We start from the raw sequence: 13262 nt of genomic DNA on the forward strand, positions 1-13262 counted from the left end.
GCTTAGTATGGTAACAAACCTGTTCAATAAGTGTTTAAAGAAGTGAAGAGAAGGACCACTAGGCTGTAAATGACTGACTTTGTAAGTCATCACTGGATATTGCCATTTTAATTTTGTTGTTAAAGAGAAAGAGTCATGATTTAGTAGAATGATCAGAAGGTAGAAGATTTCAGCTTTTTGCCAGCTGTTAGAAATATCGATTATTTTATGGTCGTGGTTTAGAATGATAGAAATAACGCGGAAGACTTTATAGCAGGAAGGAATCACTGACGTGATCTAGTACAATCATCTTGTTTTACAAATAAACTTAAGACACATCAACATTGAGGAACTTACTTGTCTGAAGTCACAAGTTGATTAGTGGTAGAGCAAAGACTAGAATTCAAGTTTTTGTTTCCCAATTCAATGTTCCTCCCTCTACACCAGAGTTAACTTATTTGTTCTCTCATAACTTTTCAATATCTACTTTACTGGGTTGTTGTGATCACATAAATAATGCACTGGAAAGTACTTCAGAAAGTATAAAAGGGCTAAGCAGGAAGTTGTGGAACAAGTTGTGGAACCAGAAGGTTTTAAAGTTCCCATACCTGTCACTTCCCTTCATTGTTTTATTGTAATCAAATGATATAGAATGAAGGCAATGAAATGAAGGTGGCTTCCTAGATCTGCAGTCAAAATATATAGAAGAGGGACCTTTCCATGAATATTTTCAGACACAGAGAAGACATAGAGTAGAATCTGTCTGGATAGGATAGATACATGAGCATATCAAACCAATCTATACATAAGCACTGGTAAATGAGAACAGTTATTCATTTACTTGAAACTCTGAACACAGAGATACCCACGAAATTCCCTACCTTAAATCGAATGTACTTTAGAAGGTCAAATTCTTTGGCATACATCCTGAAATACTCCAGGACCTGGGAGTTGTGCATGAAGTTAGGATAGTGATCTGGGATGGGATAGTCACTGAAGCACATCATCTCCTTAGAAGTGTTGATGATCAGTGACTTGTAAATACTGGCCCTTCCTTCTTCAGGTTCTTCCTGCAGTAAATAAAAAGCATTCATAGCAACTTGAGAATTAAGGTCATGGTTTATAAACAGCCAACAAACATTTGAAAATGTTTTCTGAAAGAAATGCCAATTAAAGAAAAGTCCCCTCCCCACAACCCTTCACATCTCCCAGTATTTGTGCCTTCATGCAGTCTCTTCCCCTTGAATCTAAATTGTCTTTATGACTTGCTTTTGACCAACAGCATGCAGTTGGAATGATACTGAATGGCTTCCAAGACTAAGTGATAGGTAGTCTTGCAGCTTCTGTCTGGGTCTCTTAGAAAGCTTGCTCTGGTGGAAGTCAGCAGCCACGTAAGAAGTCCAGCTACCCTGAGACCACCATCCTGTGAGGAAGCCCGAGCTAGCCACATGAAGAGAATGTTTGGGATAGAGAGATGTGCAGCCAGCCCCCAGAAGTTCTAGTTATCCCAGCTGATGTTCTAAATATGTGAGCAGAGAGGTCACAGCACACGTCCAGTCCCAGCTGTCACCTGAGTGCCATGACATAAGACTCCAAGTGAGAACTGCCCATCTGAGTAATAGTCTTTTAAATAGTATATATATATTTCAAAGCTTAGGGAAGTTTCAAGAGTTTCATACACTTGCCACATTGTTCTCCAGGAAACACTGTACTAACTTATATTCTGTCCACTATGTGTTCCCATTTTACCTCGTTTTTACTAAATTAAAAGACAATTACTCAGTGTTAGCAAAAATGAGGTGAAATGAGATCTTAGTACAATGTTTTCTGGACAGCAGTGTGGCAAGAATATGAAACCCTTGCAACTTAGCCTTTTAAAGAAAGATTCAGCATTGTAGACAAAGATTTATGTTAAAGGATGTTAATGATAGCATTATTTATAACATAAAAATGAAATAAGCTAAATGCCTGCAATATTGTGATTTATAGGAAATATATATTTGGTCATCCAGATGGTCAAAATATATTTCTCATATATATTTGGTCTTTCTCCACAGTTCTTAGCTCAGAACTCCCAAAACTCTCCTAGTTTCCTAAGTGTTGAGAGTGATAAAAAGTGCCCTTTGTTATGTTAATATGCTGACTTTTAGAAAGCAACTAAGGATGGGGGATGGTTGCCAATGGAGCAAACCCTGTGATTAGAGGGTTGTAACTTTCAGTTGCCTATCCCCTGATCTCTGGGGAGGGGACAGGGGCTGGAAGTTGAATCAATAGCCAATGCCCAATGATTTAATCAATCATGCCTATGTCATGAAGCCTCTATAATAACCTAAAAGAATGGGGTTCAGGGAGCTTCCAGGTTGGTGAACCGAAGAGATTAGGGGAGAGTGGTGTGCCTGGAGAGTGTATGGAAGCTCAGTGTCCTTTTCCCTATGTATCTCTTTCATTTGCCTGTTCCTAAATTATATTCTTTTATTACAAACCGGTAACCTAGTGAGTAAATGGGTTTCCTGTGTTCTGTGAGCTGCCCTAGCAAATTAATCAAACCCAAGGGGAGGGGGTGGGGGGTCGTGGGAATTTCTGATTTATAGTCAGTTGGTCAGAGGTATAGGTAACAAACAACCTGGACCTGAGACTGTCATCTGAAGTCCAAATCCAAGGAGGGGGTCGTTGGAACCTCCAATCTGTAGCTGGTTGGTCAGAAGCCCAGGTAATAACTTGGGCTTATGACTGGTGTCTGAAGTCGGTTCGAGGGGGCAGTCCTGTAGAACTGAGCCCTCAATCTGTGGAATATGACGCTGTCTCTGGTTAGATAGGCATCAGAATTGAGTTGAATTCTTGGACATCCTGCTAGTGTTGAGAATTGTTTGCTGGTGTCTGGGGACCACCCGCCACCCACGCACACACACACACATTGGAATTGGTCTCAGAACCATTTAATGCCCAACAAAATTCACTGTAATTTTGAGAACGCACTGCTCCAGATCTTTGCTACCTAAAGTAGGATCTGTGGACTAGCAGCAGGGGCAGCACTTGGGAGATTGTTAGAAATGCAGAATCTCAGGCCCCACCCCAGACCTACTGAATCGGAACCTGCCTTTTAACAAAGTCCTCAAGAGTTTCAGATGCATCTGAAAGCTGAGAAGCATTGATCTAGCTGTTATCAAACCCCAGTTCACTGTTCTTCCCCCATCAAGTTTAACTTCTTTGCTTCCTCAAAAACTTCTAATCACTACCTCATGGGAGTGTTGTAGTGATCACATAAAATAAAGCAGTATCTACCCAGATTGTTATATTAGCCTGTCACTGAGATATCACAAACCATGACTTTTCAACTCTATTAGACTTTTTAAAAACTGTTTTGAGGGCTTCCCTGGTGGTGCAGTGGTTGAGAGTCTGCCTGCCAATGCAGGGGACACGGGTTCGAGCCCTGGTCTGGGAGGATCCCACATGCCGCGGAGCAACTGGGCCCGTGAGCCACAACTACTGAGCCTGCGCGTCTGGAGCCTGTGCTCCGCAACGGGAGAGGCCGCCATAGTGAGAGGCCCGCGCACTGCGATGAAGAGTGGCCCCCGCTTGCCGCAACTAGAGAAAAAGCCCTCGCACAGAAACGAAGACCCAACATAGCCACAAATAAATAAATAAATAACTTAGGATTTCTTTCTAAAAAAACTGTTTTGATTATGGAAAATTACCTTAACCAATTTGGACCCCCTCTTCTCTTTCTGTTCCAGAAATAGATATTTGGATGCTGGGTATTGTTGATCATTAAATGGCCACAAAGGAGAGTGTTCACTGGCTTTGCCCACATTAGAGATGATTTTCCTCCCATATTTAGAGAAGAATTTTTCAATTTCAGAATCCTGAATTGATCATTCCCATTCCTCTGCCCCATCCTTCAGGATCTCATTCCCTTTGGCTGCTAATGATGTTTTTACAAGTCTCTTCTAATCTATCCTACCGACTTCAAACAAAATGTTCTTTCTAGGGTATGGTTATATCTCTGTCCTAATTAAAATTTTGGATACTGCCCCATTTTCTCTAGTGTATGTTTTTCAGCTTAGGATTCAAAGACCTCCATAATGTCTTATAGTCTATTCCTTATCTCCCCAACTAGATTGTAAGTCCCTTTACTTGTATTCATGATCCTTCCTACAGCATATAAAATTATAAATAGCACTTAGTAGATATTTAATAGACGTATGTTGAATTATATTGAGAAAGGTACATATAGAAACAGGAAGTAAATTTACATAATGCATAACAAACTAATGAAATACATCAAAATTCATTTAAAAACAGTTGAATAAGATATTTTAATCTTATTCACAAAAATTTGTTGTAAGGAAAATTGCAAAATAATATAAAATCAAATGCATAGAGATATTCATTTTATAGTATTTAAAATACCTATTAATTAGAAACCACTTAAAATGCCCCCCTCCCCCAATAGGAAAAGAGTTTAGTAAATTATGGTATCTCAATATGATTCAGAATTTACCTTCTACACCACTCCTTAAGTATACTGCTAAATTCAAAGCAGACCCTGTCACCCCACTGCTTCATGGGCTCTACTGATTCCATTTGGAAAAGCAAATTTCTTATTTTGAAACTCAGCATATTTCACAATCTATTCCAATCTACCTTTTTATCTTCATTTAGTTAACTTCAAGCTTCTGAGTCATTAAATTGTTGTTGAAACATTCCAGACTCTTTCACAACTTTAAACTTTTGTAACACTACAGTACTGCTTCTTCATTTGGAAAATTCCTATCTATCATTCAAAAGTTACATCAAATGTCACTTCTTTGGAGAAGTATTTCTTGCTCTCTCCACTGAGTTAAATGCCCCATTCAACCTCCAAGCTGCCAAAACTCTCCACTCATATTTCCATCAAGGCAACTTAGAACACACGATATTCTGCATTTGTTTCTATGACTGTGAGGTACCCAAAAGTAGAATTTGTGTCTTATTTTTTGCATCTCTATCATCAAAACAGTACCTCATATATAGTGGATACATAATAAATGCTTTGAAATGAATTAATGGGTGAATTATAGAGATTGAATTTGGAGATACTTAAAACTATGATTTTGAAATCTGTGTAGAAACATTGAAAATGGCCTATGATATAACTTTAAGTGGAAAAAGTAATATTACAAAATTCAGGTCACATTCCAATCACCAAGTATATAATATTATGTATGCCTAGGGCAACTGTATACCTATGTCTACCCATATTTATATAATTACACATTGTATAATCTCTCCCCTGTTATACGAGTATATTTTATTTATTTTAAATCAATAAAACTTGAAAGTAGGAAAAACAAATTGATTTATTAAGGAGGTATGATTTTTTCTTTAATTTTTTAGAAACGTTGTTTATACTACACCTTCATGTTAAAAACCTTCAGCAAACTAGGAATAGAGGGAAACATCTTCAATTTGATAAAGAACATCTACAAAATACCTGCAGCTAACAGCATACTTAATAGTGAGAAAATGGACAATTTCCCCATAAAATTGAGAACATGTTAAGGATAGCCTCGCTTACACTTCTATTCAACACTGTACTAGAAATCCTAACTAATGTAATAAGATAAGAAATGGAAATAAATGTATACAGATTGGGAAGGAATAAATAAAATGATTTTTATTCACAGATAATATGACTGTCTATGTAGAAAATTGCAAAGAAGTAAAAAAAAAAATTCCTGGAACTAATAAGCAATTTTAGCAGGGTTGCAAGATACAAGGTTAATATACAAAAGTCAATTACCTTCTTATATACCAGAAATGAAAAATTGAACTTTGAAATTTAAAAAAAAATACTATTTATAATAACACTACCCAAATTAAATGCTTAGGTAAAAAACTAACAAAATATGTGTGAGACTTACATGCAGATACCGTAAAACACAGAAGAAGAAAATCAAAGATATAAATAAATGGAAAGATATGCTGTGCTCATAGATTGGAAGACTCAGTATCATTAAGATGTCAATTTTCCCAACTTGATTCGTAGATTCAACGCAATCCCAGTCAACATCCCAGGTAACTATTTTGTAGATATTGACAAACTAATTCTAAAATTTATGTGGAAAAAAAAGAGGCTTAGAATAGCCAACTTTGACCTTAAGTGTGGACTGTGCATAGTGACTTTCTTCCAAAGAGTATAGTATGACAAGGGAGAAAAAAAAGAGCAACTTTACAGTGGCAAACACTGATAAACACCATCTCAAGCCAGGTCGGCAAGGTTAACATCAATCGGTGTGATAAGTTTGATAGTATGTACCATTGATATGATGTGATAAGAATAGCACTTTACCTCTAAGGTCTTCCTCCCCAAAATTCATAACTCCAGTCTAACCATGATGAAAACATCAGGCAAATCCCAGTTGAGGGACATTCTATAAAATACCTAACGAGTAATCCTCAAAACTGTCAGGGTCATCAAAAACAAGGAAAGTCTGAGAAATTGTCACAGCCAAGAGGAGCCTAAGGAGACATGACAACTACATGTAATGTGTTGTCCTGGATGGGAACAACTGGAACAGGAAAAGGCCATTAGGAAAGAAACCTAAGTAAATCTGAATAAAGCATGGACTTCAGTTAATAATAATGTATTAATACTGGTTCATTAATCAGGACAAATGTGTCATGCTAATGTAAGATGTTAATAATATCTGGGCATGGGGTATATGGGAACTCTGTACTATCTTCCTAATAATTCTGTAAATCTAACACAGCTCTAAAATTCAAAGTTTATTTAAACATGTTGTTTGTACATAGCACGTTTTTTAAAAAAAATTAAATTAATGAGTGGTAGTGTCCTTTTGGAACCAAGATGTTTGAGGGGGCAGGGGTAGACACATTCCTAACTATTAAATTTGACTTCATTCATTCATTCAGTAGATATTTCTAAAGTCCCTCTGTAATAAAAACACTATATTAATGCTAAAAAATACAAGTCTGTCCCTGTTTTCCAAGGGTTCAAAGTTTAGTACAAGGAGTAGAGCCATGCTTTCCACAGCAGGTCTGTTGGGGTCACTAAGCTAAATGAATCACAGATCTTACCCCGTGACAATAATCATATATTTGTATTCTTTTTCAAGTAACTAAGACAACGAAGTGTTATTGTGTGTCAACAAAAACCTTCAAGCCCTTCCAAACACCTGATTGGATCCTAGGTGGTGTTCATCACTGTCAACTCACTGCTTTATAAAACAGAGTGAGGGCAGAGCAGTACTGGGTCAGTGAGTGGAAAAAGAAGCTTCTGCTCCTGCATTTTAGTATTTCCTACCATCAGCGAATAATCTGACCTCTAGAGATGTGCCTTGATTCTATTTCCTGCCTAAGCACATGACTCGCATTGAGTAGGAAGTCCATATGAGAAAAGAGAGAACCAGGGACGTAGGGTAGTGTAATTGGAACTGAAGGGATTGGAGGCAATAGTAAGGGCAGAAGAAAGGAGAAAAATGACTCCCCTTCAGTGGGAGGAGTGAGAAGAGTGTGGAGCTTCTGTTGCTTTGACAGACTCTCAGAATCCCGTGGGACAGAAGCTGTCTTAGGACTGTTGTTCACAGCATTGTCTTCACACTGGACTCATCTGGGGAACTCTAAAATACTAATGCCTGGTCCTTACTCCCAGAGACCCTGTTTTAATTGCTCCTTGTCTAATGTGTAGACAAGGTTGAGATCTGCTGGTAAGAGGTGGTGTGCTGGCCCCAGAAAGCTCAGGGCACCAGAGTTTATCCCATCCACCTCAGAAGTCCTTTCTCCATACATCCTTAGCTAAACTGCAGAATGCCTGAGGGCAGTGGCAGGAGGTTATATAACTCTGTATCTCCACACCCTCTAACATAGTCTGAGCTTCAGAAATGTTTGTTCAATGAACTGTTATCGATTTTGTTTTAAAGATGCAATGTCATCCTCATTAATCACCTGGGAAAGCTGGGGTAAAAGCTGAAGGGCAAAGGTTTCCATGTTGGCTGCACATTAGAAATAACTAGTGGAGAGCTTTATTGGCACCCAGGCCAATAAAACTAGAATCTGGATGGACTGATATCAGTATTTGTTAAAGTTTGTTAAAGTTCCCCAGGTGATTGTTCAGTGGTGCAGCCAAAGCTGACAACCACTGCTCTACAGTTACCCTCTTTTAAGTATTTTTGTATCCATTCAGTTGTCTTTTTTTGGGGGGGGGGGTGGTTGATATTTAAGAATTAAAAACACCTATTCATCTAAGGGTGTTTATTACGTAATTTTATACTTTAAATTAAAATGTATTAAATATGCCTCATTTTACATTACATTGTATCCGTGTGGTACCTTTGTATCACGTATACACTTCAGAACCTCACTACGTGAACTGTAGTTATCAGATCAGCAGCATCAACATCACCTGGGGCTTTACCTGAAATATAGAATCTTGGCACCACCCCAGATTAATGAATCGCAATGTACACCTCAGCAAAAGCTCCAGTGATTCATGTGCACGTTAAACTTGGAGAAGCACTGCTTTGGTATACTTTAAGGATTTTTAAAATTCAGATTGACTAAAGAATATTAAACATTATTTTCCAGCATTACATACTTCTTAAAACCTCAGCATTTCATAAGGATTTATCATTTTAAGCTATTTCATTCATAAAGTAATATTGTAGTATGAAAATTGAAGTGATATGTCTCACATTACTACTGACTTTTCACCATCAGTCTGGTCTAACATTAATGAGGAGATCAAGAAGAAAGAAATTTATACTGAGTCCCTGAGACCTGTTAAAACAAAGAGAAAATGGAAGCCTTGAGTTCCCAGTGGCTTACTGGACACCCGGTAGCAATGGTGGAATTCCAAATTGCTTGGGATGATCCTATATATGAAACCCCCAATGAATTACAGAAAATTTATGGGGTGTAGGATGGGGGAGAGGAAGACTCCAAATAACAAGCAAGGGGGTCATAGAAAAGCAGATCTCAGAGGCAATTCTTGAGGAAATCAGCATCAGCATGTAAAACATGTTTAATCTGCAATTAATGGATGTTTATAATACCTCAGGCTCCACAACTGTGTAACTGTGGAATATGTGAGAATGAAGGTCTCTATTTCCACAAGCATTCTAAGCAGCCACCCAAGATATTTTGCTTCTCTAGGATTCATTTATAAAATGTAAATATATTTGGTGCCTAATATATGCCAGGCACCACCCGTGGCTCTAGAGATATAGTGGTGTTTGTGTGTGTGTGTGTGTGTGTGTGTGTGTGTGTGTGTATAATATATGTAAAATATATGTATGTTATATATAATATATAGACACAGATGTGGTCTGTCTTAACAGAAGTCAGAATGTTATAATGAAATATAGCTTATTTATTTTCAAGGAAGCAGTTTATAAGGTGTTGAAATTTTACCAAGGGTATAATCAGAAAAAACTCCAAATTGGGTCTTTAACAGAGAAGAAGTTTAAACCACTTTGGAAATAAAACCTGATAATCAGGTAGGATGGTGGACCCTTCACTAATTTCATGCGTGGTCAGTAGTTGCCAAACCTGGCTAGGATGCTTACCAGACACCAAATGTGTGGGCCACACTCTAGGCCTACTGAGTAATAACTGATGTTTAGCAATTATTGTGCCACTGTTATTAGTCATGACATAATTATTCATTCACTTAATCCCCACAATAACTCTATGAAGTGGGTACCAGTTTTTAAGATGACAACACAGAGGTACAGAGAGGTTTAATGGGTTTCCCCAAGGTCACAGTAGGATTTGAACCCAGACAAAGTAGAGGTGCTCTTAACCTCTACACTATGTTGTGCTGGATTTCAAAAGTAAAATTTTCTATTGATTATAAAATATTTATTAACAGTCTTTTCAGCCCATGCCCAAGACTGATTATGACCGATGCATGGGTGGTGTGCTAAGGGGTATCCGCCCTAGATCCGAATAAGGACGATTGTCAAATAGAGTTAGTCCCCAAGGCAGAGCCAAGATGCAAAACAACTGTACTGCTGTTCTACTAAGGAATGCTATGAACGAATGAAACCACTTTTAAGTAGCTGGCCAACACCGTGTTCGTTTTGTGAAATATGAAACAAATCTAGACACCTTAATACCATTCACTGGCTTAAAAAGTGAGTTGAAAAGCAAACCCAATGGATGTTGCTTTGGAGATCAGTTAAGGAGGGTGATATTCTTTGACATATAATAAGCTTAACTATCATTTAAGTAAGAAGATACCTTAACTGTTAGTAACAAGTTGCAGGGCTGGGTGTGCATATTAAAGCAAGTCAACTTTAAAACTGAGTCTGTGCAAGGACAAGAAAACCCAGCTGCAGGTGCCCTCTGCCCTTCCCTGAAGACAGGACTACTGCTTTGATTTCTCAAGTGAAGCAAAAGTGCAAAGCAAGGAAGGCAGCCAGATTTTATATCCTATTCAAGCACTAGAATCATTAGAGAACTGTTTAAAGTAAAGAAGGAAGGAAGCAACAAAGGAAGGAAGGTAAGAAAGAAAAGAAAAAAAAAACAGTAAGGTTAGAAGAGATTGAAAAGGGGGATTCCTGGAAGGAGTTGTAAGCAGTATTCTAGATCACTTCCCGATGAACGCAGACCAAGAGCAACCACTTTACATGTCTGCCATTCTGCTACACCCCCCCCCCCACCAAAATTGTTACGCTTTTCTGGATAGCGGCAAAACTCACTACAGACAGTGCCCAACTTGTGATTTTTTGACTTTACAATGGTTCAAAAGCAATACACATTCAATAGAAACCACACTTCGAATTTTGAATTTTGATCTTGTCCCCGGTTAGCGATATTTTGTATCATACTTTGGTGATGCTGGGCAGTGGCAGCTTCCAGTCAGCTGGAAGGATCAGGAGGGTAAACAGCTGATAGACTTACAACCATTCTGTACCCAAACAACCATTCTGTTTTTCATGTTCAATACAGCATTCAATAAATTACATGAGCTATTCGACACTTTATTATAAAATAGGCTTTGTGTGAGATGATTTTGCCTGACTGTAGGCTAACGTAAGTGTTTTGAGCACGTTTAAGGTAGGCTAGGCTCAGCTATGGTGTTAGGTAGGTTAGGTGTATTAAATACATTTGTAACAGGATATTTTCAATTTACGATGGACTTATCAAGATGTAACCTCATTGTAAATCAAGGAAGATCTGTAAATGAAAATGATCTCTGTGCCATTTTCACAGACCTCAGTAAAGGAAAAAACGAGTGATACCTGCGTCCCATTTTGCTGCCAGCGTAGGGAAAGAGGAACCTGCATAGAACCTGAGGTGATGGCTGCTGAGAGGAAGTCAGCAGGTTGAAGTCTGGCAGGTTTAATCACTGTGAAGCCCGTCATACTTCCTGACACGAGGTAAAATATCTTATGCACCTAGTTACGGCGAGAGTTCCAAGTATTAAGGAACCAGGAGATTTACCTGAAACCTCCACAGCCCTCCGATGTCATCAGTCCCTTCAAAGCAGACGGGCTCCAAGCCTTCTTCCAGGCAGCACTTGATAGACGTGAGCCCACTCACTCCTCCCCCAATCACAGCAATTCTTTTCTTAGTCATGGTCTCCAGAGATCTTCACCAGGCTGGGTCAGTGTAACCGGTCCTAAAGAAAGGATGACAAAAGACAGAAAGCACACATCAGTTAACACCTTTCAAAGAAGAGCTTGAATGTGGCATTTAGATAAATGCTGCAACAGCAGGTGCCTTTGGGGAACCCAGATCCCAGTGTCCTCGTGGACCACCGGGAACTACTACACCTTGGATGGGTGAGCCCTGTGCCTGGAAGACCCAGAGCTGAGACCCAGAGCTGAGAACTCTGCTGCGGTACCCGACCTCGCTGCCTTTGCCCCAACACTGGCAGATCCTTCAGCTGCGATCTGGAGGGCACTGCACTTTCAGCTCTTTGCAAAGAAATGTAAAGCAACAAAGTACAAACAGCAGCAATAGCCAATGTGGAGGGGCTGTTCAGCTCCACCTCCTTTCAGCCAACACACCGCCCACTCAGCAGCACCCATTACCCCCCCTCCCAGGGGATAAAACATGGGCCAAACCTGCTCTGGGCAGGAAAAATTAACACTATAACCTCTCTGCTTTTCACCTGCAGTTGCCCACACTCTGAGCTACTCTCAGGGGAGACCCTAGGGGTCGGAATCTCCATCACCCGCCCTTCCCATTCACTTTTAACTTCCTGGTGTTGTCTTATAGTGACAAACTCCTACTGGTGAAGGGAAACTGTCACCAACAACCCCGAAGCAAGTCTTGCTCCAAAAGCTTAAGTGGAGAACATCTATCTTTCAGGAGATCTGTTAAAACACATCCCGGCCCCTCATCCACCTCTCCAACACAACCCCCAACCCCACAAATTGGATCTTTGGTTCTGTGCTACGGGAAGAAATTTACTTTAAAATACCCATGCACTGAGCTGGGTGCTGGGGTACGGTGGGGAGTGAGGGCATTAAGTTTCCTACTTAGACGAGTTTATAGTTTAGTAGAGAAGACTGAAACACAAACATAATTTCAAAAAAATAAAAATACTGTAAAAAAGAACTTTCCTCACACAGTTGCCTGTGTGATTACAAACACAAAATATCCACTTTTAAAATGTAACAAATTTTTCAAATTATTCAGAAAAGACCAATGTAATGGATATAGGATTTCATACACTGGGTCAGAATCAGGGCTTATTCAACCCAGGAGTCTATTTTGACAGGTGTAAGGGGCTCTGGGAGAGCTGGGTTGTGACCGATGCCATGCATCTTTGTGCGCCTTATATTACTCCCTTAGTCAACCTTGCTGAAGATGATTTGATGCCAATAATTCCAGCACTGGGTTTTGACTTACTGACCTGGTTTTGACTTAGTGACCTCACCCCGAAAGTATCCTTCCAGACCAATGGGTTATTTCTCAAGGGTTTACCTTATATGGTGCAAAAGATACAATGGGAATGGATCGTATCTTTTGGGAATGCACACATGTAATCCTCTCGGCAACCCCATGAAGAAAGGACTGTCAAGTACTTCCAAGTACTATCAAGTAAGAAAAATTACTTGTACTTTCAAGTAAGTACTATCAAGTTCTTACTTACTTGCAAGTAAGTGAAAAGGCAGGTAAGTACACCTGGCAGTCTGGCTTCAGGCCTGGGCTTCAATCACTATATATACTCTTCTTTATGAGAATATTTTTACATCTTATTTAGCCACAAGTCCTTTGTCCATTTCTCATCTCTCTGTTGCATCCCTTTTCTTTGCCTAACTCCTGCC

The 13262-nt window shown here is 39.2% G+C and overlaps 1 protein-coding gene across 3 annotated transcripts in view; it reads right to left on the bottom strand.

The window, feature by feature from the left end:
• The window catches only part of LOC118899550 (flavin-containing monooxygenase 5), a 29986-nt gene extending 18086 nt beyond the window's left edge, over positions 1 to 11900 (bottom strand). The window contains exons 1-3 of one of the 3 annotated variants that reach the window (XM_036861333.1): positions 11836 to 11900; positions 11428 to 11605; positions 861 to 1049 (exon numbers count right to left, since the gene is read on the bottom strand). In XM_036861333.1, coding sequence (XP_036717228.1) covers positions 861 to 1049; positions 11428 to 11562 — 324 coding nt within the window. In that variant the 5' untranslated portion in view covers positions 11563 to 11605; positions 11836 to 11900. Of the gene's footprint in view, positions 1 to 860; positions 1050 to 11427; positions 11606 to 11759 lie in introns of all 3 variants that reach the window. The other 2 variants (XM_036861328.1, XM_036861338.1) reach the window with 2 other exon arrangements.
• Positions 11901 to 13262: the final 1362 nt, after the last annotated feature.

The sequence above is a fragment of the Balaenoptera musculus genome, chromosome 1 (assembly GCF_009873245.2).
Source record: "Balaenoptera musculus isolate JJ_BM4_2016_0621 chromosome 1, mBalMus1.pri.v3, whole genome shotgun sequence".
Lineage (NCBI taxonomy): Eukaryota > Metazoa > Chordata > Mammalia > Artiodactyla > Balaenopteridae > Balaenoptera > Balaenoptera musculus.